Source organism: Convolutriloba macropyga, chromosome 4, assembly GCF_964194025.1.
Source record: "Convolutriloba macropyga chromosome 4, txConMacr16.3, whole genome shotgun sequence".
NCBI classification, from domain to species: domain Eukaryota; kingdom Metazoa; phylum Xenacoelomorpha; order Acoela; family Convolutidae; genus Convolutriloba; species Convolutriloba macropyga.
Genome location: NC_134471.1, coordinates 44,048,377 through 44,065,265, shown reverse-complemented (window position 1 = coordinate 44,065,265; position 16,889 = coordinate 44,048,377). Strand labels below are relative to the sequence as shown.

At 35.2% G+C, this 16,889-nt stretch overlaps 1 protein-coding gene across 1 annotated transcript in view; it reads right to left on the bottom strand.

Moving 5' to 3' along the window:
- Positions 1 to 6,457: 6,457 nt before the first annotated feature.
- LOC142337697 (calcium/calmodulin-dependent protein kinase type 1-like) overlaps positions 6,458 to 16,889 on the bottom strand; it is a 188,631-nt gene continuing 178,199 nt past the window's right edge. Inside the window, exon 7 of the mRNA XM_075387141.1 lies at positions 6,458 to 7,561. Within this exon, the coding sequence (XP_075243256.1) occupies positions 7,408 to 7,561 (154 nt within the window). The 3' untranslated portion in view covers positions 6,458 to 7,407. The remainder of the gene's footprint in view (positions 7,562 to 16,889) is intronic.

Below are 16,889 nucleotides of genomic sequence, written 5' to 3'. Positions count from 1 at the left end.
GGAAGGGCGGCGCGTATTCAACTAAAAAAATTCAACCATCAACCTCGAAACAATCTCAACGAAGGATCTTTGGGATGTTCTAAATACAACTTTCATTCGGATCCATAATATAACCTTCGATAGATACCTCTTCATCACACGAAAACAGCAAAAGGGAGAACCTATTGAGAAGTTCTATGGACATCTCAAAGAACTTTCGGAAAACTGTGATCTAGGAGATAAAGGGGACACTATCATCCGGGACGTCTTTATCGCGAATATGCAAAATGAGGACATTCAAAAGGAAATTCTTAAAGAAACAGTAGACCCGGAAAAAGCATTGGCAATAGCAATTAATATCGAGATGGGTACGCTCAACCAACTAAAAATGAATGCAAGCAGAACCGAGTCACAGTCAACTGTTAACCAAGTACAACGGACGCGTATCGCGAATGCTACCCCTTTTTCCAATATGAACACAACAGCACGGAAAAAGCCTACAACCTGTCATTTCTGTGGATCTAGTTGGACTTCCGACCAGCGTAATAAATGTCCCGCTCGGGGGAAAAGATGCAATAACTGTGTTATTGAAAACCACTTCGCAAAGGTTTGTCGCAAACTTAAAGATCCCAATTCCTACCCAAAACCTAAGCCGCGGGTCAATAACGTAGAAAAAGACGATCAAACTGAAGACTTCAATCAAATTTCGGCCAATTTAGATCCCGATTTGGAGTCAAACTATTCTTCAGATGAAGATAACTGTGTAGCAGTAATATCTTCAACAGATTCCGCAACTTCGGTGGACGCAACCAATCTTCCTGTAACTCTCGGCAATACATCAACAAATGTTTTGGTGGATTCGGGCAGCGTATGCACAATAATAAATGAATCCTTGGCGAACTCAATCATTTCCCATGACCCAAAATCGAAGTGGATACGCGAAGCGAATCCTAAACAATTGAAAACATTTTCAAATGAACCTATTCATACGGTGGGCATTCTCCAAACTTCAATTCAAAGCAGCAATTGGTACGCAAATCCAATCGAAATTCAAGTAGTGGCGGATGGACATCGTTCTCTATTGGGTAGAGATTTGTTTCCAGCTCTTGGACTTTCAATACATCAATCAAGTAATCATGTAACAATCAATCAGGTAGATCAAGAATATTGCCCAATCAAAAAACAGATTGCTATTGATTATCCCGACCTAATCTCCAGAATTGGTAAGTCCAAAGTACATACAATTCGTTCAAAATTCCACAAACATTATACCCCATCACAACAAAAAGGCCGCCGTGTTCCTATAAACTTATTAGACAAAGTATCCGCTGAGCTAAAGAAACTTTCTGAACAAGGACACATTGAAAAATTACAAGAATATTCGGATAAAAACTTCATTTCTCCCATTGTAATTACGGTCAAAAAGGACAAATCTGTAAAATTAGCCCTTGATTCGAAAATATTAAACAAAGCGATCCACAAAAACAAGTATCAAATGCCAAATATAGATAGTCTCATCGATTCAATTTCACAACATATTAATAACTCAAATCTGGGAGATAATGTCTATTTTTCAACAATCGATCTAAAATATGCCTATAGCCAACTAAAGCTGCATCCGGATACCGCTCGTCATTGTAATTTTAATATCATTTGCGGCGAAGCAACAGGTACGTATCGTTTCAAGACGGGATTTTATGGCCTTACGGATATGCCGGCTGAGTTTCAAAAGGCAATGGATTACACATTGGTTGGGCTGACTAACACATACTGTTTTCTGGATGACATAATTGTAGTTAGCAAAGGCACCCAGGAATCGCACCTCAAATACGCATACAAATGTCTCCAAAAACTTGAAGCGGATAATCTTAGAATTAATTTAAGCAAAAGCCACTTCTCAAAACATCAAATAAATTGGCTTGGCTTTACATTCTCACAAAGTGGTGTTAAACCTATCGAATCTAAAACAGCGGCAATTGCGGAAATCAAAGCCCCAAAAACATTGAAACAATTACGGTCATTTTTAGGTAGCGTTCACCATCTAAGCAAATTTATACCTAATCTTGCCAAAATATGCCACCCTCTTCGACCTTTATTAAAGAAAAACGAAAAATTTATTTGGAATGAGAATCTTCAAATACATTTTGAACACATCAAAACTGTTATTGCAAACGCTACAGAAAATACTCATTTTAATCCAACACTGGAAACGCGCATCAAATGCGATGCATCCCGCCAAGGCTTAGGCGCTGCGCTTGAACAATTAGATTGTGAAGGGTGGAAAACAATAGCTTTTGCATCTCGTTTTTTTAATAGCAATGAAGAACGCTATAGTGTAAATGAACTCGAATTACTTGGGGTGGTTTGGGCCATTGAATATTTTAAATATTATCTATTTGGGAAAACTTTCACAGTTTTAACAGATCACAAAGCTCTTCTTTCAGTCTTAAAATCACACCGCTCTAATAAATCCTACAACAGTAGATTAACACGATGGATTGACCGTTTGTTACCATTTGATTTTAACATCGAACATATTCCTGGTACCAGAATGGGCTTGGTTGATTATATTTCGCGGCAACCAAATCAGAACGCTAAAAGTGTCAATCAATACGATGAGGAATTTATGGTCGCAACAATTTCCCGTATCCGCGGCGCGATTTCATCTTTATTTAGTAACACAAATAAAATTCCTTTCCAAAAGCGGCACATAACTAGTAATTATAAGCAACAAGTACACCCGACGCGCGTCCACTCTTGCAAACCTGCTAAAATTAGCGCGCATAATTCAAATGCCTCAATTAATCCATTCATTCCTCGAACACAAGTAAACAATTACAATTCTGAATTCATTTCTAACTTTAATTGCCGTGCAAATCAATTGCTTAAATCTGATACCACACTCGCATCGCGAATCCAGTCGCAAAATTCTACTTGCCATTTGATAGCTAGCTCCACACAGCAAATACTTCACATCAAAATGTCAGCAAAAGAGGCATCACAAAACAATCCATCAACTTCACCACACACCCAAGAGTGACATTCCGTACCCAATCTACCCCCATCTCATCTACAAGAGCCGGACCCAGCAACACCCAATCATCATCATCACCCGAGGAATATGACATCGAGCTCTCCCGGGAAGAGGTATTTGAAAATAACCTCAACCAGCTCTTCACCAAATCTTTCCTGGCGGTCCTCACGAGCAAAGACGCGGTGTTGAAAGAGATCCGCGATTGTGTACTACAGGATGATGAGGCCCGTTGTAAAGAAGTGAGCACATACATCCACTCCTTTTGGAAGGACTTACATGTGAAATCTGGGTGTCTGTGTGTTGACCAACGCGTTGCCATTCCAAAGTCTATTAAGGAGGCGGTGCTCGAATCCATCCACACGACGCACCCGGGTAGTTGGGGGACGATTTCTCTCTCTCAATATGCATGGTGGCCCTACATGCATAGGGAAATTTTAGCGAAAACATCTCATTGCGTCCCGTGTACGGATATTGGTAAGAATCTGAAACCTATCATACCAAAATCTAAATGGCATCCACACAAAGCTTGTCAAGAACCAAACGAAGAAATACAGATTGATTTTGGGGGTCCAATAATTAATGATAAAGATAAAGACATTTATTTCTTAACATGTATTGACCGTTATTCAAAATATCCAACTGTTAGAATATTTGACAATGCTAATGGAGTAAACGTATTAAAATTTCTTCGTGATTATGCATATACTCATGGAATCCCGCGAACAATACGTTTAGACCAAGCAACTTGTCTTGTAGGTAAACAAGTTACAAACTATTGTAACGAATAAAATATCGACATTCTCGACGCTCCAGTCGGTGATCATAGAGCTATTGGATTGGTGGAGCGAATGATCCAAACAATTAAAAGACGTTTATCTTGCATGAAAGCCGAAAATAAAGATACATTTTCCACAGCTAAAGCAATAAAACAAATAGTCTCTGATTTACGATTAACTAAACAGAAAACAACAAAGATAACACCTTTTGAAGCTCATTTCGGTCGTCCTGCAAATACTCCTTTAAAGAATATTAGCACACTTCAATCAAGTCAAAATCTAACTTATGGAAAAATTGTTAATCACTATTTAGATGCTGAAACAGTTTCTGCGGAGGATTTGCTGGACGAAAATGGATGGATCAGTGCCAACAGAAGTGACATTGAAATTGAGCAAAAGATGTGTCAGGCCTCCTTAGATGCAGGTCAGCGCTATCGGGAACCGGCAACAAAGAGTCCCGTTTCATTACTCATCCGCAGATCACAGACCCTATACCAAGGACAGAGCAGTCCCTTAATGTCAAACTGGCTCGAAAATTTCCACAAAAGAAACGAGCAAAAAGACAATTGGCGGGTCTGTACGAAGTACTAAAGCCTGGATCCTTCGTCACAAAGTTGTCACCAACAACGGCGATAATCAATGAGCCTGGCAGAACCCCAGTGAAAGTCCGAGATAGTGATCTCGCAAAATTTGGAACTAAAGCCGAAAGATCCACTAACTTGTGGGTATATGCCCAGCGACGCCCTGCTCCCTACGAAAAGACCACAGAATTTAAGATCGCGAAGCATAGTAACGATCTTAAGAAACAGAAGAGGGGCGAAATCAAAATTAGACATCACCAACGGGACACTACATCGGTAGTATCATCTGTAAACTCGAATGTATCGCGTGCGCTAACGGTACGCAAACCGACCAAACCACAGTTAAAAAGACGCCATAATGTCCTCACAGATGATATACAAGAAGATGTACCAGCTCAAGACCAGCCCCTAATTTCGATTGTACTTGCTCCACCTACACCTGTATCACAAGTACCCCTCGCACAGACACAGGACGACCAAACAAAAGGCCGCAAGCGCAATCGACCCCAATTCTATGGCTTCACAGATGCCGAAATTTCCCCAACAAGTTCTCTGGCTTCATCAAGTTCTGCTCAACCAAAGAAGCGCAAGAATAAAAAAGAGAAGAAAAGATCAAAACAGTCAGATTCGGTGGTAGCTCTCATCCAAACGGCCAAACAATCAAGAATCCCGTCACCACCCCGGCCCGACTTACAATTGGGGCAAGTTTCACCACCGGACCCCAGAGTTAGATATTTTGAATATGAGCAAGAACGGGAAATGCCGGTTTGGGATGCAGAGAATGAAATTTAAGTCCAAAAACTCAGCCAAACTGTCTTAAACTACAATATTTATTTAGTCTTGTTCCCGCCCCTCTGATCCAAATTTAATGTTAATTTTACTTTTAATTTATTACAGTTCATCTTCAATTGTTAGCCCTTAATTTCTTTCAGTATTCGCCCTGCGAATCCATTTATTTCTGTGTGCGCATTTAAATTATTCAGTATAATGTATTCACTTTACATGTTGAAAATTTGACGCGTATTCGCTTCACGCTTACACAATTATTTAACAATAGTAGTACCTCTACATTTTGAGTTAAGTTATGTTCATCCCATTCAATTTCATGTTTTGTGTTGATTCTAAAAAATTGTAAATACATTCAAAATTTTTTTGTCACGAGGGAAATGTGATACGTATGGATACCTAAATATATATCGAAACCTTTATGTGTACTAAATTATTTACCCTCTATATCTATAATTATATCATGTGTTTTATAACTAAAAGTAATGACTTCTATTTATTCACCTATATTAATATTCCCGTTAGTCTACTAAATTATTTCATATTTTGTTCATACCAGTTTATTATTAGTAATCATAATTTCATTTAGTCAATCTGAATTCAAGTTACTCTGCAAACGCTCTTCATAATTCTAAGTTAAACTTAGCAGTGGATCCGCGCCGCGTTTCCAATAATCAGAATTCGTTATACACAATTAGTTGTGTATTCGCCCTGCACTTGCTAATACATTCTTGAGACAAAGCATTCGCAACGCGAATCCTAAACTATTCAGTAAGATAAGATATAACAGCCTCAAAGCGTACTAAATCTCTCCATTTTTACGATCTATCCTGTCTCAAATGTTTCTATGATACCTACTTACAAACTGTTTTGCTATATGGCACGTTGATATGTTAAAATTCAGCACTTTAACACTGGGGCGTAAGAGCTATATGCCCACTAAACTGGGAGTGGGGGCAAACAGGATGGATCCGATTTATATATTTTTACAAGCAACCATCCGATTTATTTATGTTTTGGTTCAAGTTGTTTTCTGAACAATTATTTGACATTTACATGATAATAAGACGGATGGTTCTGCGTTGACGCAGGGAATATGACTTGACCAAAGACTCAAATATTTAACGAGGCCGTCTACGTATTTTGTAATAACCCGATTTTCTGCTAGCCTGTAATACCGTATGATAAATGCGTATTTCTCATACATGAATAAATAAACTTACAACATTGGTAGGAACAAAATCTTGGTCTGCGTGCGGGTATGTTGTCTGGATAAATGAAGACATAATAAAAGAAGGCTTTTGTTAAAATACTCAATTCGGATGCTATTGACATTCAGAATGACAATAAAGTGAAATAGAGACCTCAGAAAGCACGTCATTTACAAACAAAAACACTAAGCGCAAATCAGAGAGATTGTATAATGAAGTAAAGTTGAATCTTGATTGCATAATTTTGTTTACATCAGTACAAACATAATTTCAACATCTTTCGAGAATTTTCTTTTCTCTATCGTTTGCCGTTAATTCAAATCAGAGCCCTGCAATAAGTCCTGAAGCTCTGAGAAATTAACCTCGCAGTCGGGTCACGATATCATAAATGTCAATTTAATGACATATGATTGAGTTGAATAGATGGAGAAAAGACAAACTGGTTACTATGGAAGGCTGCTCTGCTATAAGAATGATCGCTGTAGATTGCTGCTCAAAACCAATGCCGAATTTGTGATCCTTTTTAAATTGGACCTTATGTGTATGTCAAACTATTGCTTTTTTGCGTATCCAATTATAATTGGATTGAAAACAGTAGTAAAATGGACGTACTTTACAGATATACATGACAAACCGTCCAATCGACAATGCAGTTACTCAAATATCCAATAATAATGATGATCTCTGTATGATCTTTTTATGATTACCGGCAAATCATACAAACCATACATGACCTTGTATGATTACCGGCAAACTTGTATGATGGCAACCCGGGTACATTTTGACATACAGCCAAATTAACGGATATAAATATTATGTGTAGCTGTAAATTAATTTATGTAACAATAATAGTAGCTGCTTATTAAGGAGGCCTGCAATGGAAACTAGGAGCCTACGTCAAAATATCTCAAACTGCTTTTACCCACATTTGCGTGCGTAACAAGCACATGAATGTTACAAATTCGGTAAGGGTTGTGAGGAGTGATGAATGAATAGATAGATAGGTAGACAAAAGGTAGAGAGTCCATGTGCAATATGAATTAAGTTTGTTGTGTTGATTGTGGTAACTGTAGTTGTTGTTGTTGCTGTTGTTCACTACTGGAAGACTCTTCTTCGGAATCATCGTCATCATCATCTTCGTTGTCTCCATTGTTCCCGTTCTCCTCCTGTCCCCCTCCCTTCAATAGCTGCATTCTACAAACAAACACATCCATCATTCATTTAAGATCCTCAATTAACGACCAAAACACCCAGTCAACTCGGACAACCTAGATTACAACTTAGTTCTGACCAATTAACCTTTACTAATAGTCAAACTGCGTGCAAACACACACACACACACACACACACACACACACAGTATTAAAATGGACACAAGTAAGTGATATATAGCCCAAACTCACGGTTTTTCACGGGTGGGGACAAGCCCCCCCCCCCCCCCCCCCTCACCCACGTGAAAATTTGGTGTTGGAATTTTTTTCTTGATTTTTTCTTGAAAAAAAACGGGTAAAATTTTTTCAAATTTGGTTGCGGCAAAAACTTAAAATTTTTGCCAATTTGGTGCGGTGGGGAAAAACTTATAATATTTCATTTGTACGAAAGACGTTTTTGTGGAGGTGGGAAAAACAATTTTGGGGTCGATAAATTTGCATTTCATAAATGAAAAATCTTAAACTCTTTTTTACTCATAATAGACTATTCTCGGGTTTTTAATTTGAATTTTCAAAAATTAACCCGTGTGTGTGTGTATGTATGTATGTGTGTGTGCGATATAGGGAGTGCCAGGACATATAAATTTCTAGAGTAAATTGATGTAGCAAGTTTTTATTTGAGCATTAACTTTTTAATTGTGAAGGCACTCACAGAGCACAGAAATTACTTGTAGATCCGAATTACTTAGAAAGTTTCGCGGTTCATCGTCTGGCAATTGAACCATTCAACTGAGAATAAAAAAATTTCTTTTTCGTTGTTAAGTGTTGATACTTCTGCTTTGTCAGATGGTATTTAAAACTTGAAGTATCGGGCTCAACAATGTTTGAACAAAATTGCAAACAGTCTGACGTTTTGGGATGAAAACGAGAACTTCTGACTGAGTAAATGTCCAAAATTTACTCAAAATGGACATTTGCTCAAAATGTTTGAGTAATTGTCTAAAATTTTCGTTTGTTGCTAATTCATGATAGTTTGCCCAAAAAGCCAATTTGCTGAATGTCGCGCCGTGACCGACACAAAATTATGTGAGTTGTGAATAAATTTATTGCTCTTGACCATGTACTTTGCTTATATGAGTTGTGTTTCACGTACATAACGTTTGTATTTTTGTGACAACCTGCATTATCTAACTTTACGGAGGTTGTTAGATACTGCCTCCGTTGTTAGAGGCGGCATCAAGAGTTGTCGAAAATGAGATCACAGTTCTCAATATTTCGCACAAAATCTAAATTAGCGCAATTTTTGAAAATTTCTGGGTAGTTTGGGGCAGCCGCTGTGTACATTGGTTGAATTTCTGGTGAATTTCTGTGTAAGTAGGCGAAATTTCTTCAATATTTGAATAAAACCCAGAAAGCAGATTTCGGCGCTGTAGATTGAACAGCAATTAGTTGATGGTCACCTCCAAAGAGAAAAAGCTGACCAATTCCGAGTGCAAATTAATTGATAATTCCAGTTGCGACGATTGTTTTTACATAGTTTTTCATCTATTTTATCACATCTTTGCTGATAATTTCGCGAACTGGGAAAAAATTAGATACCCAATCAGGTAATATTTTTGGTAATGTAACGACAGTAGCTCAATAGTTTTTCATCTCAATTCAGGCTATCGGAAGAAGGTGAAGGTTCGCATTTATGTTAGAATCGTAATTGTGCTAAATTATGTTGAACGCTTGGCGAAGCAGCAGTGGAGGTCGTATTTTGTTCAAGCATTTTATTTAAGATTTTTTAAATTGAAATTAAGTTTTGGAGAAAATCGTATTTTGTTACTATACGACTCTACAATTAATGCACCTCAAAACTATATACAATTTGCAGTAGTTTAACAAAGTTTTGAAAAAACAGTGTTACTTCATAAATTTGAACAAAATTTTTATTTTTGGGTAAACAAAAATAAAAAGCCTCTTCATAATCCGCCCAAAAACAATTGTTGTACTTCAAGGATGTTTTTGATTCGTTTTATGTTTGCGTTTTGTTTTCTGAGAAAATTGCTAAAATGAAGTTGAGTTCCTGTTATTTTAATGTACTTTCCATTACAAGTTTTTTTCAGTTTCAATAACGGGTTTTCTCTCAATATTTGGAAATAAAAGCAAACAAAGTCAGTGAAAAAAAAACAATTCTGTAAAACTTGTTGATGTAAACGTAATTGGTATACCAAATGCAAAATTTTGTCTTGTTTTTTCACAATTGAGCTCTTTTTCCTCAAAAATAGCACCAAATAGGGTATTTTAGCCCAGTTTATTTAATTATAACTGAATTACAATCATCAAAGCTACTCACACAATCTATTCAATTTCCTGGGCCGGCTAGTTTTACTTCCGCCACCTAGTAGAGTAATTACGAGTTAAAACGGGGTCGGTTTTGTTGCTACTTTAACTCGATAATTACTTAAAATCCATCGTTCAATGATAATAACTGACTTCATTGTCAAAAAATCAGTGCGCTAAAACGTGGAAAAAATGCGTTTTTTTAAAAAAAAAATCAGCAACAGGAGGTTAGTTTTGGTCTAATCGTGATATTTACATCCAAAAAATTTCCGAATTCATATTACGGTTCTATGTTTCAGGTAATAGTTTTTTTTTGTTTCAAACCACGATTTCTTTTATTTTTAGCATTTGCCGATTTTTGAAGTCCCTTTTTGTCGTGTAGCACTATCACTATCACGTAATAGCACTATCAATGTCATTTTGTAAAATTGGTTGATGGGTTTCTGGTCCAATACTTTTTGCGTCGTCCGCGAATAAAAAATTTTCATTCAAGAAAACTTCTGTTAAATCATTTATATAAACCGAGAACAGAAAAACCGAGACTGCAAAAGTTGACCCTTGTGATCCTCCACTGAATTGCTTCCAAAAAGTTTAAACTAATTTTTAACTTTTTTATCTTTTTTCTACTTGTTAGCTGAGACTAAAAAGTAAACAAAAAAGAACAAAATAAACAAGGGGGCTCGGTAATGTGCCTTTGCACATTAAGTTCCGACACCGTTCATTTACATTTTTCACTTAATTCTCTAACAAATGAGGAAGAGATAAAAAAAATTAACGGATCAACATATCGTTCAACAAACTACTAAAAAAACAATCTACTCTACAGGGCCTATGAGACCTGTGGCTACCATAACATGACTACCAAAAAAGATGGTACTAAAATCAAATAGTTCCAAATTTTAATTACGGCCAAAACTCCTAGTCCCTTCTCTGAAAACCATTAATAACCAAGTCAAAATGGCATCAGATAAAATTTATAATCAGAAGATTGACCGGCACTTTTTTGGAACAAACTATGAGATTTTTCCTCAATTCGGCTTGGCAGCAAGTCGACTAGAATTGAGCAAAAGGGGCAAAGTTTATTAAAGCATTGCTTTTTTTAAAAAGAAAAGAGTTCGAACTGATCAGAAACATTACGCATCAAATGAAATCTTTGAGAGAGTTTTTATACCTCAATAGAGAGCGACTGAGGCCTTTCATTATCCAGGATGTCATACGACTACAAAAAAACGACAAGTACAGGCAAAAAACAAAAATTGGCACAAAAAATTATGCACGAAAACGATGTCCCCCCAATCAATTAAACATTAAGCTGATCACTAAAAACAATTAAAATCTTCGTTTGCTTTTTTTTAAGGTAACAAAATTTGTAAATCAAATGACGCTCATTATTTTGATACTGTGAAAAGAGAACAAAAAAATCACGAAAATTGAATTTATGAAAACTGATTGTTCCAATATGAAAACCATTTAGGAAAAATGAAACCGTTGTGAAGAGCAAAAAATATTCCAATAGGTAATTGATGTGAATTGTATATAGAGATGCTTAGCTACAATTTAACAGAAATAAAATTAGCAGATCTCAAAAACCTATTTTTTTATTAAAAAGAAATTTTTTAAAAATTCATAGCCAACAAAGGCTTTCGACTAAAAGAGTAGACAGTTTGTCTTGCAACTATTTGGAAAATCAATTGCAATTGTTATCAATGAGACTAATTCATAGGACTATTAAACTACATTAATTACAAGCTGAACTAATAAGTTTCACAAACAACTTTACGAAAACACTGTTTTGAAGCCTTTAAATTTGTAAGATATTAACCACGAGAATAAAACATCTTGATTTGCGTCTCTTTTGACCATCATAACTCCTTTTTGTAAAACGACTATCACAAAATGACAACAAAAAGAACCACAAAACTGAAAAATATCTAAACTTCACAAAATACCTCTGAAACAAATTGTCTAACCCCTGAAGACATCATTCAAAACGTTTAAACAACAGAAAAAATTTTGTTCGATTCAGCAAAACACTAATAAAGCTCTAAATAATGAGGCTAATTTACGAAAATGACACAACATTGTATAATACGAAAAAAAGCAAACCAGAACAAAAAGGGATAAGTTGAAGAATACTTTTTTCTTTTTTTAGAAATTTAATTCAAAAGTCAAAACAACTACCATTGACATGCCCCCCTCACCCGCTTGAAAATTTGGTATTGGAATTTAATTCTTGATTTTTTCTCTCGAGTGAAAAAAAAACGGGTAAAATTTTTTCAATTTTCGTTGCGGCAAAAACATAAAATTTTTGCAAATTTGGTGCGGTGGGGAAAAACTTATAATATTTCATTTGTACGAAAGACGTTTTTGTGGAGGTGGGAAAAAGCAATTTTGGGGTCCATAAATTTGCAATTCATAAATGAAAAATATTAAACTCTTTTTTACTCATAATAGAATATTCTCGGGTTTTTAATTTGAATTTAAAAAAGTAAACCGTGTGTGTGTATGTATGTATGTGTGTGTGTGTGTGCGATAGAGGGAGTGCCAGGACATATAAATTTCCAGAGTAAAATAATGTAGCAAGTTTTTATTTGAGAATGAACTTTTTAATTGTGAAGGCACTCACACAGCACAGAAATTACTTGTAGATCCGAATTACTTAGAAGGTTTCGCGGTTCATCGTCTGGCAATTGAATCATTCAACTGAGAATAAAAAAATCTTTTTCGTTGTTAAGTGTTGATACTGCTGCTTTGTCAGATGGTATTTAAAATTTGAAGTATCGAGCTCAACAATGGTTGAACAAAATTGCAAACAGTCTGACGTTTTGGGATGAAAACGAGAACTTCTGACTGAGTAAATGTCCAAAATTTACTCAAAATGGACACTTGCTCAATTAAAAACCAAATCAAAATGGCATCAGATAAAATTTATCCTCAGAAGATTAACCGGCACCTTTTTGGAACAAAATATGAGATTGTTCCTCAATTCGGCTTGGCAACAAGTCGACTAGAAATGAGCAAAAGGGGCAAAGTTTTTTAAAGCATTGTTTTTTTAAAAGTTTTTATTTGAGCATTAACTTCTTGATTGTGAAGACACTCACAAAGCAAAGAAATTAATTGTAGATCCGAATTAATTAGAAGGTTTCGCGGTTCATCGTCTGGCAATTGAATCATTCAACTGAGAATAAAAAAATTTCTTTTTCGTTGTTAAGTGTTGATACTTCTGCTTTGTCAGATGGTATTTAAAACTTGAAGTATCGGGCTCAACAATGTTTGAACAAAATTGCAAACAGTCTGATGCTTTGGGATGAAAACGAGAACTTCTGACTGAGTAAATGTCCAAAATTTACTCAAAATGGACATTTGCTCAAAATGTTTGAGTAATTGTCCAAAATTTTCGTTTGTTGCTAATTCATGATAGTTTGCCCAAAAAGCCAATTTGCTGAACGTCGCGCCGTGACCGACACAAAATTATGTGAGTTGTGAAAAAATTTATTGCTCTTGACCATGTACTTTGCTTATATGAGTTGTGTTTCACGTACATAACGTTTGTATTTTTGTGACAACCTGCATTATCTAACTTTACGGAGGTTGTTAGATACTGCCTCCGTTGTTAGAGGCGGCATCAAGAGTTGTCGAAAATGAGATCACAGTTCTCAATATTTCGCACAAAATCTAAATTAGCGCAATTTTTGAAAATTTCTGGGTAGTTTGGGGCAGCCGCTGTGTACATTGGTTGAATTTCTGGTGAATTTCTGTGTAAGTAGGCGAAATTTCTTCAATATTTGAATAAAACCCAGAAAGCAGATTTCGGCGCTGTAGATTGAACAGCAATTAGTTGATGGTCACCTCCAAAGAGAAAAAGCTGACCAATTCCGAGTGCAAATTAATTGATAATTCCAGTTGCGACGATTGTTTTTACATAGTTTTTCATCTATTTTATCACATCTTTGCTGATAATTTCGCGAACTGGGAAAAAATTAGATACCCAATCAGGTAATATTTTTGGTAATGTAACGACAGTAGCTCAATAGTTTTTCATCTCAATTCAGGCTATCGGAAGAAGGTGAAGGTTCGCATTTATGTTAGAATCGTAATTGTGCTAAATTATGTTGAACGCTTGGCGAAGCAGCAGTGGAGGTCGTATTTTGTTCAAGCATTTTATTTAAGATTTTTTAAATTGAAATTAAGTTTTGGAGAAAATCGTATTTTGTTACTATACGACTCTACAATTAATGCACCTCAAAACTATATACAATTTGCAGTAGTTTAACAAAGTTTTGAAAAAACAGTGTTACTTCATAAATTTGAACAAAATTTTTATTTTTGGGTAAACAAAAATAAAAAGCCTCTTCATAATCCGCCCAAAAACAATTGTTGTACTTCAAGGATGTTTTTGATTCGTTTTATGTTTGCGTTTTGTTTTCTGAGAAAATTGCTAAAATGAAGTTGAGTTCCTGTTATTTTAATGTACTTTCCATTACAAGTTTTTTTCAGTTTCAATAACGGGTTTTCTCTCAATATTTGGAAATAAAAGCAAACAAAGTCAGTGAAAAAAAAACAATTCTGTAAAACTTGTTGATGTAAACGTAATTGGTATACCAAATGCAAAATTTTGTCTTGTTTTTTCACAATTGAGCTCTTTTTCCTCAAAAATAGCACCAAATAGGGTATTTTAGCCCAGTTTATTTAATTATAACTGAATTACAATCATCAAAGCTACTCACACAATCTATTCAATTTCCTGGGCCGGCTAGTTTTACTTCCGCCACCTAGTAGAGTAATTACGAGTTAAAACGGGGTCGGTTTTGTTGCTACTTTAACTCGATAATTACTTAAAATCCATCGTTCAATGATAATAACTGACTTCATTGTCAAAAAATCAGTGCGCTAAAACGTGGAAAAAATGCGTTTTTTTAAAAAAAAAATCAGCAACAGGAGGTTAGTTTTGGTCTAATCGTGATATTTACATCCAAAAAATTTCCGAATTCATATTACGGTTCTATGTTTCAGGTAATAGTTTTTTTTTGTTTCAAACCACGATTTCTTTTATTTTTAGCATTTGCCGATTTTTGAAGTCCCTTTTTGTCGTGTAGCACTATCACTATCACGTAATAGCACTATCAATGTCATTTTGTAAAATTGGTTGATGGGTTTCTGGTCCAATACTTTTTGCGTCGTCCGCGAATAAAAAATTTTCATTCAAGAAAACTTCTGTTAAATCATTTATATAAACCGAGAACAGAAAAACCGAGACTGCAAAAGTTGACCCTTGTGATCCTCCACTGAATTGCTTCCAAAAAGTTTAAACTAATTTTTAACTTTTTTATCTTTTTTCTACTTGTTAGCTGAGACTAAAAAGTAAACAAAAAAGAACAAAATAAACAAGGGGGCTCGGTAATGTGCCTTTGCACATTAAGTTCCGACACCGTTCATTTACATTTTTCACTTAATTCTCTAACAAATGAGGAAGAGATAAAAGAAATTAACGGATCAACATATCGTTCAACAAACTACTAAAAAAACAATCTACTCTAGAGGGCCTATGAGACCTGTGGCTACCATAACATGACTACCAAAAAAGATGGTACTAAAATCAAATAGTTCCAAATTTTAATTACGGCCAAAACTCCTAGTCCCTTCTCTGAAAACCATTAATAACCAAGTCAAAATGGCATCAGATAAAATTTATAATCAGAAGATTGACCGGCACTTTTTTGGAACAAACTATGAGATTTTTCCTCAATTCGGCTTGGCAGCAAGTCGACTAGAATTGAGCAAAAGGGGCAAAGTTTATTAAAGCATTGCTTTTTTTAAAAAGAAAAGAGTTCGAACTGATCAGAAACATTACGCATCAAGTGAAATCTTTGAGAGAGTTTTTATACCTCAATAGAGAGCGACTGAGGCCTTTCATTATCCAGGATGTCATACGACTACAAAAAAACGACAAGTACAGGCAAAAAACAAAAATTGGCACAAAAAATTATGCACGAAAACGATGTCCCCCCAATCAATTAAACATTAAGCTGATCACTAAAAACAATTAAAATCTTCGTTTGCTTTTTTTTAAGGTAACAAAATTTGTAAATCAAATGACGCTCATTATTTTGATACTGTGAAAAGAGAACAAAAAAATCACGAAAATTGAATTTATGAAAACTGATTGTTCCAATATGAAAACCATTTAGGAAAAATGAAACCGTTGTGAAGAGCAAAAAATATTCCAATAGGTAATTGATGTGAATTGTATATAGAGATGCTTAGCTACAATTTAACAGAAATAAAATTAGCAGATCTCAAAAACCTATTTTTTTATTAAAAAGAAATTTTTTAAAAATTCATAGCCAACAAAGGCTTTCGACTAAAAGAGTAGACAGTTTGTCTTGCAACTATTTGGAAAATCAATTGCAATTGTTATCAATGAGACTAATTCATAGGACTATTAAACTACATTAATTACAAGCTGAACTAATAAGTTTCACAAACAACTTTACGAAAACACTGTTTTGAAGCCTTTAAATTTGTAAGATATTAACCACGAGAATAAAACATCTTGATTTGCGTCTCTTTTGACCATCATAACTCCTTTTTGTAAAACGACTATCACAAAATGACAACAAAAAGAACCACAAAACTGAAAAATATCTAAACTTCACAAAATACCTCTGAAACAAATTGTCTAACCCCTGAAGACATCATTCAAAACGTTTAAACAACAGAAAAAATTTTGTTCGATTCAGCAAAACACTAATAAAGCTCTAAATAATGAGGCTAATTTACGAAAATGACACAACATTGTATAATACGAAAAAAAGCAAACCAGAACAAAAAGGGATAAGTTGAAGAATACTTTTTTCTTTTTTTAGAAATTTAATTCAAAAGTCAAAACAACTACCATTGACATGCCCCCCTCACCCGCTTGAAAATTTGGTATTGGAATTTAATTCTTGATTTTTTCTCTCGAGTGAAAAAAAAACGGGTAAAATTTTTTCAATTTTCGTTGCGGCAAAAACATAAAATTTTTGCAAATTTGGTGCGGTGGGGAA